Here is a 16822-nt window from a genome sequence, read left to right on the forward strand (position 1 = left end):
AGGATTTCATGACCTTTTCCTAGGCGCATAGTTTGGACACATTGTCTCAGTCACAGGTTCTAGCAACTGTAACCTCAAATATCACTGTTATGGACCATTATATTGACCCACTATCCCCCAGATGCCTTCCTCTTACTAGGTGACTTTAAACAATTAATCTCACATCTCTGGGCCTTTGTTTCTGCCTTTATCCAATTAATTTGGATGAATTCACTGGGTGGGAGAAAAAGTATATATTCAGAAATGAGACTTGTATAAAAAACAAAAGATTTCATAAAAATAAGATTTTTTTAAAATATGAGATTGAATCTCAATTCAGTCACATATTAACTCTGTGTAGATTCATGATGTTCTATCTTTGTGCCTTTTTTTTGCTGAGGCAGTTGGGGTTAAGTGACTTGCCCAGGGTCACACAACTAGGAAGCATTAAGTGACTGAGGTTGCATTTGAACTCAAGTCCTCCTGACTTCAAAGCTGGTGCTCTATCCACTGCACCAGTTAGCTTCCCCCTATGTGTATACATATATGTGTTTGTGTATATAATAAAACATATATATATATTTTTATATGATAAGAATTATCCATTTTCTATATAAGCATATGTAATTATTATTATGACTTGCACATATTTATATATAGCACTTTTTTAAAAAATCATTTTCCTTACCATCTAGTGAGCTAGTAGAAAATAAGTATTATCTTCATTTTATATATTTGGAAACTCAGACTCAATAGCATGCCCAATATCATGCAAAAAGAAAAAAGTCTGAAGCCAGGTCTACTGATTCAATCCCAATACTCTTTCTTTATTGACTCCCTGTATCCTATAGGACATATAAAACCTAACAATGTAAAATCTTCCAGGTGCTAGATCTTCTAGAAATGCTACTAAGACAGAATTTTCCTCAAAGGAAATGGCATTAGATAATATTCGTTCCAGAATTCTACAATCTTCAGCATTCACAAAATATTAACATAGTATAGTAAAGATGGACATTTAGGTCTGGAGTCAGGAAGACCTAAGTTCAAATGCAGCCTCCAACACTTACTAAGTGTATGATCTTCAGTAAGTCATTAATCCCATTTGCTCTGTTTTCTCATCTGTAAAATGAGCTGGAGAAGGAAATGGCAAACTATTCCAGTATCTCTGCCAAGAAAACTCCAAACAGGGTTACGAAGAGTCAGACGTGACTGAAATGATTGAATAACAGCTTATTCAATATATAGTGCCTCATACATTTGTTTGGAAAATGATGGAAATCGAAAGCCCCAGAACAAAAACATTTTTTAATAGAAGTATCTTTTTTATTTTCTTTTAAATCTCTTATGAAAGAGATGCTTCTGAGAAGGGTTAAAAGATAGAAGAGAAAATTTCTCAGGCATTTATGTCACCAGCTGACAAGTGCTGAGCACTGGTGGCAGACCTCAATAGCCTTGAGCTGATTCCCCTCTGGACAACCAGATAAATTTAACAAAACCCAAACTGCACGCTGACTGTTTATGTAACAGGCCTACTATTTCCTATAAATGTAAACCAGCCTTCTTGACAGCCTTTATGGATAAAGGCAAGTCTTTCTTCATGAGAATTTATTTCTCCAGCCCAGCTCCCTTCCTCAAATCTGCTGATTCCAACCTACAAATGAAGTCTCCTGCCAAATCCAGGACCCCGGGGGTACTCTCTGATTTGCTAAAAAGAAGATAGCAATTTACTCTGCTGTGTAGAACTAGAAAGAAGAATGGTGTATGGAAATCAGAGTCTCAGAGAGCCCCCCCAACTTATAAATTTTATTTTTATTTTTCCTGGAAGATAAAAGAAATACAAGAATAAATATATTCAGCTCACAAGACAATTTTTCGTTCTGTAGAATGGATTCTGAGTATAAATTCAACATATTGAGAAACTATATCATATACAGTGGAAAACACAATGAATTTGAAATCAAGAGACTTGGATTCATATCTCAGCATAATACCTTGCTTAATCTATCCAAGTCCCAATTTCCCAGATTGTTAAATGAAGAGAATACTTTTATTATCTTTTCTCACAGGATTTTTATAAGAATGTTGTTGTTGTTTTTTTTACTCAGAAAATGAGAGGGCAGTGTGCATAGTGGAGGGAGAGTTGGTCTGGGTTCAAAACTTGCCTCTAATATGCTCTGGGACCCTATGTAATTCTCTAAAGGAATTCCCCAAGACTATAAGCTGAAGATGAGGTGCTTTTCTGTGTTGCTAAATGAAGCTTTTTTTTAACCCAGAATTCCCTCTCTTTGTCTCAGTTCCCTTTATAAAATGGAATTGAACCAGATTATCCCTAAGGTACCTACCAACTCTGCATCCTATGATTATATGATTCATATTTGTTCTTGAGTTATTAGCAAGACATCTTATGTGTACCAAAAAAATTATCTTAAAAAGGGAAAGGCAAGAAAGTATAGAAGAATACATAAAATAGAAAAGAATAGAGTATAAGTTGATATAAGATTAAGAAAATTTTAAGGATATGCCTTCGAGGGCTACCTAGCCATAAGCACTCCCTCCCATCCCAGAGAAAGAAAATCTGGATACAGAAAGGAGATAACTGGCACCCAGAGGAACACAGATAGACACAAAGAACCATTGAGACCAAGACTGAAAACCCAAACTCTCATGAACATCAGTCAAAGGTCTGCCTTGCTATCCTGTTCCAAGAAGATAGATATTGGATTGGCTAGGGAAGTATGGGGAGGTGTCCATTTCTTTTGCTTCCTATTTTCCAAAGATACCTTAAAATGAGATCTCAAGAAGTTTTGCTCACTGACTCACATTAGCTGCTCTTTCACGATTTGAATATTTACAATGAGCCATGGAACCAGTTTTGAATCTGTTAAATTGGAATATGTTTAAAAATCCAATCAAGATACTTTTTAGAATGGTAAATTATCTTTAATCACCACCGAATTAGAGGTTAAAACATGGTTAAAATTGTAAGCAGCATAGAATCTTCCAAATCCAAAATCAGAACCAGTAGAAATGAAGGAATGAAAGGAAGATCAACAATTAAAAAAAAAAGTAAAAAAAAGGTTATTTACTAAGTTTTCCTATTGATGAACTTCCCTAAGAATAGATCATACACACACATATACACATTCTAAAAAAAAATGGAACCAATAATAAAATCACAACCTCTCTCTTCTCTTCTCACAAGCCTATATTCTTTATCTTATATTAGTGTTGCTCAAAATGGAACCCAAAGACCCTATGCTATTTAGAAAGATTGAAGGATACTCAAGTAATAAAGTGGAAGATGAATCAAAAAAAGGACTAGCTTGTTACCAACACTGTGTTGTAGGAAGGGCTCTTTGAGTAAAATTTACTCTCCTCTCCAGAAAGTTAGCTGTCGAGATATTTGAAAAAGTGGGAAACAAAACATTATGGTATGTGTGAAGGAGGAGGGGAACTGAATTTTACTCAATAAAACAGGCAACTTTATGAAATAGAAAAATTTGTTCACAATGAGAAATCAGGGAAATTTCTGGTTCAGCTTTAATAAATACATCTATGACACATTTATATATATATATATGAAGAATTATACCTTTAATTAAACAGTGTGGCACAGCAGACATAGGGATAGCCTTGAGTTCGTGAATAACTGGGTTTAAGTCTTACTGTTGACACCCACTTACTGTGGGACCACAGACTTAACCTTTCAGTGTCCCAAGTGACTCTCAAAGATTCTAGATTATAAGTGAGTTGCAGTTCTACCTCAGTGGAAAGGCCCCAGATTCAACTCAAAATAATAACATACTAGCTTCCCAGAAAATAAAATTATTGGCTCTCCTAGTGCTGGCTGCTGCTTTGCCCAAAAGAAAAGAAAGTTTCTCTAAACTGAACTTTGGCATAGAGCTAAAGAGAGAAAAGGGAGCTATAATCTGAGTGCTCCTCTAACTCCTGGATAGTCAAGTCAGCAGCATTTATTAAACACCTACTGTATACCAAGCAGTGGGGCTATAAAGAGAGATAAAAACCAGTCCTTGCTGTCAAGGAGCTCACAGTCTAACAGAGGGGGCAATTTGCAAACGACTATGGACAAACAAGATAACTACAGGAAGCAAAGAAGAAAGTGGAATGCTTGCATTTTCAACTTTACATCCTCTTCACTATTTCTGGTCCAGTCAAGTAATATGTCATTACCATCCTTTTGCAGAATTGAATTACTATATAGCTTGATCCTTGATTTCTCTAAAGGGTTGGAAGGAAAAATCATAACTTCTTCATATGAAGCTAAATCTTAGGGACATTGTAGATGAAATTCCTTTTTAAAACAACTCACTGGATTTGAATCAAGGACGTCATTACCTATTGGCAACAGAGAGCTGTCTTCACAATTCAGTTTCATGACCTATTATTGTCCCCATTTGAATGTATTTCATTTGGTACAAAGTATGCTGACTGTTAATATAAGGAGTGGAGAGGGGAAGGGAAGGAGAGGAGAGAGGAAGGGAAGAAAGGAGAGAAGATGGGAAGGGAGAAGAATGGAGAGGAAAATGAAAACCTAAGAAATAGAAAAGAAAATAAATACCTACATCATCATAATCATAAGTAGTAATAGGTCTCAAGATTCTGAAAATACTTTATAAATATTATCACATTCAATCCTCACAACTACCCTGGAAGACAGACACTATTCTTATATCCATTTCACAAATTAGGAAATTGAGGCAGAGATTAAGTGACTTGTCCAGGCTCATACAGCTAGTAAGTATCTGAAGTAGGATTTGGATTCAGGTCTTCTGGAACTCAGGTACTGCAGTATATCCACTAAGCCAACTACCTTCAAGGTAAAGTTATATTAGATGGAGATTCATCAGTCAGCAAATATAAATATGTTTTTTTAACTACATTCAAAGAATTGTGCTAAATATTATAGGCAAAACAAAGAGGTACAAGATGTGATCCCTATCCTTGGGGACCATCTGATGGAAGAAATAGGATACATTAGACATATGGATATAGAGTTTTATCTTTGTCTTTTATCTATTGTTATCTAAGGCATTTCTGTAGCTTAAATGCAAAGTCCAATGTATATTGTTATAATCTGATAGAATATATACTCCTTAAGGACCAGAACTATTTGGTTTTGATTTAAATCTTTGTGTTCTTAGCTTTTAATACAATGACTTATATATAGTAGGTTCTTCATAATTGTTTATTGGGTTGTCTTAAATAAGATAACTGATAATATGATACAGGATACTATGGAGCAAGGAGATCAGATGAGGAAGAGATAGGCTCAAGTAGTCAAGGGAAGATGCTCAGATAAGGTGTGATCAGAACTGAGCCATAAAGAATGAGCAGGGTTTGGAATGGAAAGCGGCCCAAGCAGAGAAAATAGAATGAGTAAAATGCAAAGGTAAGAATATGCATGACAAATGACATGCAGTGAATATACTAATGTGACGGGGGCAGAAGATTCATCCACGGGAGTAAAGAGTAACACAAGGTAACATTGCATAGGTACATTAGGATCAGACTGTGGAAAGCCTTGAATGCCAAGCTAGGGAATCACAAAGTAACAGTATAAAGAAACACAAAATAACAGTATATTAAAACTGGAAGGAGAGACTTAGAAATTATTTTATATATGAAGAAACTAAGTTGCAATGAAGTGACTTGCCAAGAGTCACATAGTTGATTAGGACAAAGCTGAGCCTGAGCTGCATTTATTAGCGACTAGGCTTGATTCTTTACTAAAGGAGAGTTATTGAAGATTTGAGACTGGAAAATGCAGCTAAGGTACCAAAAGTTAAAATAAGATCTAGAATATAAATTCCAAAAGGGGATCAGTCTTTGATTACTTTCTTATTCATGTTCCTGTCAATTATCTATCATTCTTGACTTTAAAAATAATAATAATGATCTTTATAAACAATTAAGAATAACTTTTAAGAGTATTTTTAAAACCTGATTTAAAGCTGTCCAATAATAAACCCAGACACTCAGGAGAACTGTTCTTTTTCTAGGCCCAATGTTTAGACTTTATTCTTCCTTAAAGTCCTAGACATGTTTTATTTAAATTTGAAGTTTTTCAATTTCTTTTCTGTCCTTTGCAATGTTAGCTTTAATACCCTGGGGGAAATCAAATAGATAAAGGACAATGGGAAAAGAGAGAATACATATATGCTCCCTGGGAGATCATGAAAGAGAACCTTTGAGTTATATTTCTCATATGGGCAGGTTTGCAAGCAAAAACCTTAGTGACTTGGTGAGCTAATATGCCATGTGAAGTTCATCTCTGACTAGCCTGCCTTACAGCAAGAATATTTGAAAAACTTTAAATGGATATTTTCCAGAATGTCAAATTTGTATCCATATGATGTCCATATTTAGAAAAAAAGAAGGAATTAAGGTAATTTTTTAAAATCTAGCTTTGCAAGAATCCCATTCAGTTCAACAAAAGCATATCCTATCTTCCAGGTACTGTGTGAGGTACTGGGGATATAAAAATATAAATGAAACAATTTCTGCCCTCAAGAATCTTCTCCTTTAACAAGGAAACCATGCCACATTCAATGAAATATAGCAAAAGGATGGATATGTTAAGACCAAATGAAAAATCTCAACAAACTGCTCTAGAGAAATTTGAAAAGGGAAAGATAATTTTCAATTGTGAATGGAGGGAAATCAAAGAAGAAAAAGAATTTAAAAGGCAAGAGCTGTGAAGAGTATATGTTTCGGCATACAGGATGGTCTATACCAGGGGTTCTGAACCTTTTTGTGTGTCTAGGACCCATTTGGCTGTCTGGTAAAAGCAATGGCTCCTTTGCAGAATTATGTTTGTAAATGCATAAAATAAAATGCAAAGTACAAAGAAAGTCAATTACATTGAACTAAAGAAGTAAATTTTCCCACTCATATTCAGAGACCCTCTGAAATTATGGAACCAAGGTTAAGAATCCCTGGGCAATGTGAATGCTCAGAGACAGGAGAATGTAAGAAAAGAGCTGGAAATAGCTAATAATTGTTAAATTAGCCCAAAATGTTGAGTAGATGGGGAATATCATGAAATGAGTCAGGAAAGGTAGAACAGAGCCAAATTGTAGAAAGTCTTTAAATATCAGGCTAGCAACTTTATATTTTATCCAGGAGGGAATCTTTGAAGGGTTTTGAGTATGAAAGTAACACAATCATATCTCTTAAATTAGGAAGATTCGGATTTCGGATTTAGAGTTGAATCTATATATGAACCTAAAGGTCATATAATCCAATCTCCCCATTTTACAGATGAATAAAATGAAGCTCAGAGAGGTTAAATCACTTGCTCAGAGTCATCAGTAACTGAGACTTCATTCTAAGCCCTCTGGATTCAAAGGCATTGCTTTAAAAAAAATACTGTATAATAATACAATACTTTCTATTTGACACCTGGAAGAAATAATTATTTCATATTTTACCTACCTGGTTATGTTGTTTCTTATGCCTAGAATACCTATTGGGCTGAATTTAATAATTCAAATTTGATGGTCAGGAGAGGAGGTGTGATTCAGCCTGGGCCTTAAGGAAAGAGCAAGAAAGAGCAAGATTTTATAGATAAATGAAAGAGTAACATTCCAAATGTAGCAAAGAGCATAGGCAGACACATAGAAGCTGGAATGCACAAATCAGATTCAAAAGATTGGGAAGAAATTCATTTGACTGAAATTTAAAGCTTGTCTAAGGAGATGATGGAAGGTAAGATTGGAAAATAGATTGGGTATAGTTTGTGAAGGTCTTTGATTGCAACATTTGGGAACTGGTACTTGATTCTCTAGGCCAGAAATTCTTAACTGAGATCCATGAACTTTTTAAAAAATATATTTTTATATCTATGGTTAACATAATTAGTTTCTTTTGCAATCTTATATATTTTGTTTAATATATTAATTATATATACATATATTTATAAAATACATTTTAAATATTATTCTAAGGAGAGGTCCATAGGTTTCATCAGAATGCTAATAGTTGGACGTGGGGAATAGACGTCCATAAGACAAAAAAAGGTGAAGAACATCTACTCTAGGCAGTTGGGAGTTACTGAAGTTTCTGAGCAATAGAGTTATGTGAGAAAAAGCTGTTTTAAGAGTAATCTTTTGATGGTATGGAGAGTGGAATAAGAAAAGATTCGCCTTTAAGAACAATGAAATCGGTTATAAGGATATTACATTATTTCAGGCATCAATTGATAAGTAAAAAAATGACAGTAAATATGGAAAATTAAGAAATAAATACAAGGATAATTTCAAAGAATGAACAGAGTTCAAAAATGTGTGGGATATATGGGAAAAGAATAAGTGAAAGATGACTGAGATCTTAAGTTTGGAAATTAGGAAAAATAACTAATAAAAAAAAAGAAATCAGAAGACAAAGGTCAGTTTTAGATATATGAGGCTATGGCTGTGAGTTCAAGCATGCTCAGCAAGAAACCTTATCTCAGTACCTGTTGAAGATTGTATTTTGCAGATTTGAAGAATGGATTTAGAATATAGACTCAAGTTAAAATCACACCTCTTCCATTTACTACCTGTGTGGTCTTTAGCTAGTCATTTCTCATTTTCTCATCTGTAAAATGGAGGTGAGGAAAGAATATCTACATGAACTCTAAGGTTCATGAATTCTAGCTCTAAACCTATGAGTCTATGGCTCTTTTCCTTTCCACATACTTTTTTGTGTTAAATTAGACTATTGGTCATCTTCTATATATGTGCCATATAACTCCACACCTTAGCTCATGCAGTTTCCTATGCCCAAAATGTCATCCTTCTTCTCTCCCAATTCCCTATATAATTCCTGCACAACCTTTAAAGCTAAACTCAAATGTCAGCATTTCAGGAAGCTTTCCCTTATTTCCTCCTTGGATTTCATTGTAACTCTCTTACTCACTTTGCATCTCTCATTTTATACTAGTGTTATTTGTATATATGTCACCTCTCCCTATTGGACTCTAAACTCTAACAGGACAGGAAGGGTGCAGAATAAAATTTCTTGCCTAACAATGCACTCTTCTCACAGAAGAGTATTTTTAAATATCTATGAGGGTGGCGGCTTTTTAGATTTTATTTGGATTTGTTTTGTTTTGCTGTTGTTTTGGGGGAGGGACTAGACTAGTGATTTCATTGGGAATAAATGAATATTTCCAATTAAGATACTTCTCTCAATACAGATTTGGTACCTGCTCTACAACTTAGACCTAGGGAATTACCTGAAATAACAAGAAAATAAGTGACTCCCACAGAGTCAAACAAAAAGTATGTGTCAGAGCAGAAATTGAATCCAGATCTTCATGATTGAGACTGGCTCTTCATCTATTAAGCTGTATTGCCTTTCTATTTTTTTCAAAGTGGGGAGGGAGATGCAATCAAAGTTAAATGACTTGTCCAGGATTATATAACTAGTGTTACTTAGGATTTGAACTCGTCTTCCTGACTCCAGGTTCTATGCTCTACCACTGTGTCACCTGGCTCCTCCTCCATTACCTTTTAAATATTTGTAAATTTAGCAATTTAAATAATACTGAAATAATTTATTTCAAAATCTGTTACATTCAAATTTTGTTTGTTTTTTTTTAATTCAAGCATCTTAAATTTGTTAAATTGTTAAATTTTACCCAGGAAGAGCTTAATAATATCCATTTTTTGCTTTTCTTATGATATTCTGGGTTGCTAAATTAATATCAAGTGTTCAGTTTTCTAAGAACAAACCAAGGTCTAGTGAAGATGAATAGCAGTGATATAACGGCTGAGAGAAAATTTGTTATCTCAAGGGACCAACGTTGGAGTTGGTCTCTTGAGTTCTAAATATACCTCAGGATTTGTGAAAACATGATGTTACTAGTACCAAGAAGAGAAACACTTGCCAGATGAGAAATAAATTGCTTCTCTTTCTATAATTTCCCAGCTTTTTGTGAGAGAACCTGAACGAAGACTAGGGATAAAAGGAGATATCCGTATGCATGCCTTCTTCAGGGAGATCAACTGGGAAGACCTTGAACGAAAGGAAATTGAGCCACCATTCAAACCAAAAGTGGTAAGGATTTAGTACCCCTTTTATATTTCCCCAGTCTCTTCCAGTTTGATTTATAAAACCTATACAGAGCACCATTTAAAATCATGGCCCCACAAACCCCAACCCTACGTAATTTTAGCTCATGGTATCATTATTGGGCTCCAAAATGATAGTGGAAACAAAATAATGGAAGCCTCTGTCACTGGAACATTGAAAAGCCCAATTAACATCAGCTAAGGTTTCAAACCACACACAGTATAATTGTAAACAAGAAATGATCTGACAAGTTTATGTTTATCTTCAGCTATACAGATTGGTTCAAAATATGACTATAAGGCAGCAAAGTGAGTTTTATCTTATGGGGTTATTCTCAATATTCTATATTCATAATGTATATTACCCATTACTAGATAGCACTCTGCTTCTCATCTCATACCAAAAATCTGTAGTCAATTTTCTTTCTACTTATATATCTGTTTTCTCAGAGTTAACCTACATCATATAAGTAGATTTTGTCTTTACAAATAACAACACTGCCTTAACTGACTGAGGAAAAGACTTTAGGTAAAACAATATGAAAAGGAAGATTTATCCATCCAGTGAATAAACATTTGTGCAGAGTATTGGGAATATAAAAACAAAACTAAAGAGTTTCTGCCTTCAGAGAGTTTATATTCTATTAAATGAAATAGCACATACACAGATGAATAGAAAGTAATTTCAAAGGACATTAACTATGGTGAAGGATCATAAGATGTAAAGTGTTGGACTAAAGTGACCTAAGGATTCAAGGAAGTAAAATTTAGGAGGGAGTGCATTCTCATTGGGGGAGGGGAGGTAGCTTGTGCCCAGACCCTGGGGGAAAGCAAAGGAATTTTGAAAGTGGAGGAGGAGAAAAGTAGATAATTTTGGTTAAAACACATTAGAACATGTGGGGGAAAAAATAATATGAGATCAGCAATGGAAATATAGGTTGGAGGCAGACTGTGAAGGGCTTAAAATATCAGACATAGGAGTTTGTATTTTATCTTAGAGGCAGCAGGAAGCCAAGGAAGTTTCTTGAGCAAGAGGGTAACATGGTCAGACCTGTGTTTTAGAAATATGAATTAGAAGAGTGAGTGGCTGGAGGTAGGGAGACCAAATATAACTATTGCTGTAGTCTAGCTGAGAGGAAATGAGAGCCTGAACAATAGTAACACTTCTATGAGCAAAGAAAAAGGGAATAGGTGCAACAGATTTTGAGGAGATAGATAAAAAAGGACATTGAGCCACCTTTTAAACTAAAAGAGATACAAATTTAATATCTCTTTTATATCTCTTCCTCATTCTCCTATGATTTGATAAAATCTCTACAGGACCTCATTTAAAAACATGCCCCAACTATCCCTATCCGTACATAATGTCCACTCAGTGTAGCATTACTGGGTTCCAAAATGATGATGGAAACAAGCTGGGATTCTTTTTAACCTGGGGCAAACAACACAAGCCATACCCTAGATATACATCATGAAAGATACCATCAATTAGGGCATGGTAGGATAAGGAACAGACTCTGGTCTGTGCAGGGAAATAGAGACTCCAGGATACCACAAGTCACTGCTTTGGAAACAGCTCAGTCTGCCCCACTCCAAAGGAAAAAAAAAGATCATTAGGTAGCTTTCTATTTAAATAGAAACTCACCCTAGCACCCCATTGTAAAGTATAATGATTTATTTCTTCAAGAAGAGCATTCAAGAAGTTTCATTATGGGAGGAATGGAGTGATAATCAGATACATGCTTTGGGGGATCAAGACCAGTCCCTTTCCAATGAAAATCTCACAGTGTCATGACGATGCTGAAAGGATCTTAGATATCATTCATCTCCTCAGTTTTACAAGCTAGGAAACTAAGGGCCCAGAAGGGCTGAAGTAGCTAGGGGAATGGGAAGGTGAGGTGGGAAGCTAAAGGTGGGGAGAAAGGAAAGTGGGCACAAAAGGTTTCAGTGTCTTTCCCCATGTCCTGTTTGTTTTGGAGATAGGGAAAAACAGATGGAAAAGCCTTCTGGATCCTAGTGATCTCTGCCATTTCTTTATAGTGATACATGATTCAAAATACTCTGGACCAGGGGTTCTCAAACTACGTCCTGCGGGCCAGATGCAGCCCGTTTATGTGGCCAGCCGGGTTATGGCAAATGGGCTGAGGGACAGAGACAGAGTGTGAGTTTTTATTTTTACTATAGTCCGCCCCTCCAACAGTCTGAGGGACAGTGAACTGGCCCCCTATTTTAAAAGTTTGAGGACCACTGCTCTGGTCCATAACAAATATCAAGTTTAAAAATCATGTCTATTAATGAGATCTTATATATAAAATACTTTGCAAACCTGTATTCTTTGCAGTGTAAAAATTTTAACTTTTTATTAACCTCATCATCATAAATCAATTCTATAGAAGGATTTCTTGGGAAGGCAGATAACTCTCAAAGTCAGTCATTACCCATGTATTATTCAACATATACCCATGTATTGTTCAACATGTTAGAACACTGATAAATTCAAGTTTAATTCTGCTCTCAGTACTGCTCCTTGGAGCTATCTTTATGAAAGCATTAAATAGGCTTATCCACTGTGAAGTGGGTTGGTCCCTTTAAGAAACTATATTTTCTATTGATTTGTGATTCCTTTCAGATTCCCAGCCCCTCCTGACTGAGGCATATCAGTCCAGGATTCCAGGGCCTTTGATTCACAAATCCTGGTCAAAAGCACCCCTTTCAATTCCAATAGGAGATCTGGGCTTGTCCCAGCCCCCACTGGATCCAATCTGCTCCGGTTGTCTCAGCCCCCATTCTGATTTGCTTGGGCCACCCAGCTTGAGTTTCCCAGTCCCCACCAAGACAAGCAATATAATAAGCTTCCATCAACGAAGGTCTTTGCAGATAGACCTCGGCAGCTCATTCAGTTGTCAGGACTTTCTGTCCATTGAGAACTGCATTCTCAGTGCAAAACTCCATTTTCCATAAATCTGCCTGCTGGAATAATATTCTTTTTCATTGTCATCCTCTCCTTATCCTCCCCTATTTCCCAGACTTTATTTCCAACCTTACTTCCAATCCCCATAATAAACCTCTTTTATCAATCTAGGTTTTCTGGTCTATAAATTCCTTTACAGAGAACCTCTCGCCACCAGAAGGGAGTCTCCAGAACTCCCTACCCTTACGCTGAATCCCAAAGGGTTGTAGGGGAGCCAAACCTCTCCATTTGGTTCCTTGAACCCCGAACCTGCCACTAGACCATATCATTTAACTCCCTGACCACCAGAAACCCTAATTTCATTTTGGTTCCCTAAATCTAAACCTCATCACACTGTTGTCATGTTCAAAATATGAAATATGTATAATTTGGGGATTTTTGTTCCAATTTAAGAATTGCATTTAGCAATATAACCAACTACCATCCCAGTGGGTATCAATCAAAAGTTATATTATTCATCTTATCCTCTATCTCAAGATAAAAGATGACTTCATATAATATAGGTGCAACCTGAATTTTTCAGCATACAAATAGAGGTTTTGAACTAGGCATTGACTTCATCATGCTAATTTCAGAAATTTCAGCCATCATTCAACTCCTCCAGCAGATTGCTTGGGATCACAATAGAATGTAAAGAGGTTGCCACTATTTTTTTTTCTTACTCAATTAGGGGGTTCAGTAGGTTTAGAGTCAGGGAAACCTAAATTCAAATCCAGCCTCAGATACTAACTATGTATGTCATTCTTGGCAAATCACTTAAACTGAGGCAGATAGTATTTATTAACTATAAAATGGGATAATACTAGCACTTTTCCCATCCCCCTCCTGGCCCTTTGTTGGTGTGAAGACTGAATGAGATAATATCTCTGGCACCAGCTAAGAGCTAGCTCTAGCCCATCCCTTTGACTTTCCCTTTTAGGATTGAGACAAACTTGTACTAAAAAACATGTCCACTTTTCTAGAGGCAATTGCAAATTTCTCCATGCCCTCTGCACTAGCTTGAAACCAAATGCTCAGTCCTTTGTCTTCTTGTTGACAGCCCTCTTGTTTAAACCTCCTAGATAACTGCTTACTTGCCATTTCTATTCAATAAATGGGAAGCTCAATTACCTGGAGCTGCTGAAGGAGGTTTAATTTATTTATGATTGGCTTCCTGGGTTTTTAGGGATTAGATGACAATATCTGCTAAACTCTCTTTAATTGGTGACTAGTACTTTCTCTCTCGGTCCAGAAATAACCAAAAGTCATTCATATGCAGAAATTACTAATTTTTAACTACTAATAGATATAATTGATTTCCCCCTTTGATTCTTCTTTTCTACTTGAGTTCCCTGACATACCTTTATGTAGAAAGACCACCTGACTCTAAACTAGCAGATGCCCACTGTACCATATGTTATGATGACATGTATTCAGATGGTTAAAAATCATCTCCCTAGGATTATAGCAATTGTACCCAGTAAAAGAATGTTGTAACATGTTTAATTATCCTATAAAATAGGTATCAGTCCTAACCCCTGTCACCAGTTGCAAGAGAGTTGTTTCTATGTAAAGATTTTAGGTCTGGATAGAAAAAAAAGTTAAATTAAGAGTCTGATCCATCTTTCTCTCTCTCTCTCTCTCTCTCTCTCTCTCTCTCTCTCTCTCTCTCTCACTCTCTCACTCTCTCACTCTCATTCACTCTCATTCACTCTCTCACTCTCATTCACTCTCTCACTCTCATTCACTCTCTCTCATTCTCTTTCTCTTTCTCTCACTCTCTCTCATTCTCTCTCACTCTTACTCTCTCTCATTCTCTCTTTTGCTCACTCTCCCTTTTTTTTTCCCTGTCCTAACCTGCTGAAGAAATCTCCAAGTGACTGCAGCAACTTTGATAAAGAATTTCTGAATGAGAAGCCACGGCTATCATTTGCTGACAGAACACTGATAAACAGCATGGACCAAAATATGTTCAAGAACTTTTCCTTCATTAACCCTAAGATGGAGAGGATGTTATCCTGAGGATTCCGCCTTTCAGAGCCTCTCGGCTGAAGGAATCTGCTCTTTGAACTGGCTCAAACAACACTTATCATGTCCCTTTTTCATCTCAGAAAAGAAAAGAAACACTCAGTGAGGAATCAGAGCTTTTACCAATATTCCCAACATTTATCTGGAGAGTAAGCCTCCTCTACTTCACTAATGACAAATGTCTTTCGTTACATCTCCTGCCATCTTTTACAGAATGCTCTCAAATTTCAGGGCATTAGAGAAAGAACTCACCATGAGGTTCAGATTTGCCACCTCACTCCTGCACAGTAGTAATTTACTTGAAAGATGGTACTGCGTACTGTGAAAGATTGAACAACTTAATGCTGCCCTAAATTAGCCCCTGCACTTTAGTACAAAGTGCCGATCAATGGAGTCCTTGATGAATCGAGGCACAAACTGTGTACGAACAGTCTCAACACCATAACAGCGCATTGCCAGATGCCATACCAATTGTCCTCCAGCTTCAGAACAAGAGCTGCTGACCTATTTTACCCCATTCACATCGGTGGAAGCTTAAATGGCCAAAAGAAAACAGTAACAAGGTTTTCATGGGAATCCTTTCACAATAAGTGTAGCCTGTCACTTGAAATTTTCAAAACCATTCATTCTGATTATCCACATCCCCCACACTGTTTTGCAAGAGATAACAATGGCAAGTTGGAATAACATATCACCTGGTGTGGTTTTCCTTGGAAGTCGAATAGACTATTTCATCCGATTGTCTTGGCAATGAAGAAATTAAATGTAGAATCTACCAAAAATGATATCAAATTATTTCCCTCAATTAAAACTTGCCTTGACTGGAAATTCCACTAATACATTTTTCATTATATCTAATGGTGACCATCCTCACTTATAAAAGGAAAAGGAACAACTATCATGGCAACTGAAAATATCCAATGTCATAATACACCAGGGAGACTTACCTGTTATCTCTTACGTCTCTTTCTGTGCAACATTCAAGATAAAGAACCATGCGTGTTACTTACAGTAGACAGCTGTTTAATTAGAATTCTTAACTCCTGCACTATGAAAGTGCCATTGCTGTTTGTACAGTTTAATAAAATGTTGTGACTTAATGGCAAATTGTATGTGTGTGAAAATGTAATTTTAAAAAAGAAATTCAAAAGGCATTAAATTTTATAACTTTCCAACAGTGAAGTTTTCTGCCCCTCCGATTCTGTGATTTTCAGTCATAAAAACTAGCATCTGACTATTAAAAAAAATCTTCTGGGTACTTAAAATTTGTTCTTTGTGGGTTTGTTGTAAAAGAAAAACATAATAAGCATAATGATGATGATAATAGATCTCTTTATAAAGTATTCTGCCATTTACAAAGCAGTTTCCTCATACACACGCAAAAAAAGCAGAGATATTATACATGTGTTTATCTCTATTCTTCCAATAAGGAAACAGGTCCCAAGAAGAGTCTCAAGATTTAGAACTGGAAATGATCTCAGAGATAATCTGATTCAACCCCTTCATTTTACATATAAAAAAAAGCAAAGCTCAGAAAGAGAAATTCCACTATTGGAAAGCATGAGAGACATAATTTGAATCTAGGACCTCAAATTCCAGAGCCCAGGCTCTTTGCACATTGCCAATAAGAAATGGCAGATTAATTAACCATATGTATTTTAAAAAGAGATCCATAATCCATCATTGAAAGAGCTTGCTTGAGATAGTGGTAAGTGATACTTGTCACTTCCCATCTCCATTTCAAATGCCTTATGTCCTAAATAGAATCATAAGCTTCCTTATCTAA

General features: G+C 36.0%; 1 protein-coding gene across 3 annotated transcripts in view; it reads left to right on the forward strand.

Annotated features, from left to right (window-relative positions):
• PRKCQ (protein kinase C theta) overlaps positions 1–16215 on the forward strand; it is a 185976-nt gene extending 169761 nt beyond the window's left edge. For all 3 annotated transcript variants that reach the window (XM_074268751.1, XM_074268752.1, XM_074268750.1), the window contains 2 exons: positions 9916–10044; positions 14875–16215. In XM_074268751.1, coding sequence (XP_074124852.1) covers positions 9916–10044; positions 14875–15030 — 285 coding nt within the window. In that variant the 3' untranslated portion in view covers positions 15031–16215. The remainder of the gene's footprint in view (positions 1–9915; positions 10045–14874) is intronic.
• Positions 16216–16822: the final 607 nt, after the last annotated feature.

The sequence above is a fragment of the Sminthopsis crassicaudata genome, chromosome 5 (genome assembly GCF_048593235.1).
Source record: "Sminthopsis crassicaudata isolate SCR6 chromosome 5, ASM4859323v1, whole genome shotgun sequence".
Taxonomy (NCBI): Eukaryota; Metazoa; Chordata; class Mammalia; order Dasyuromorphia; family Dasyuridae; genus Sminthopsis; species Sminthopsis crassicaudata.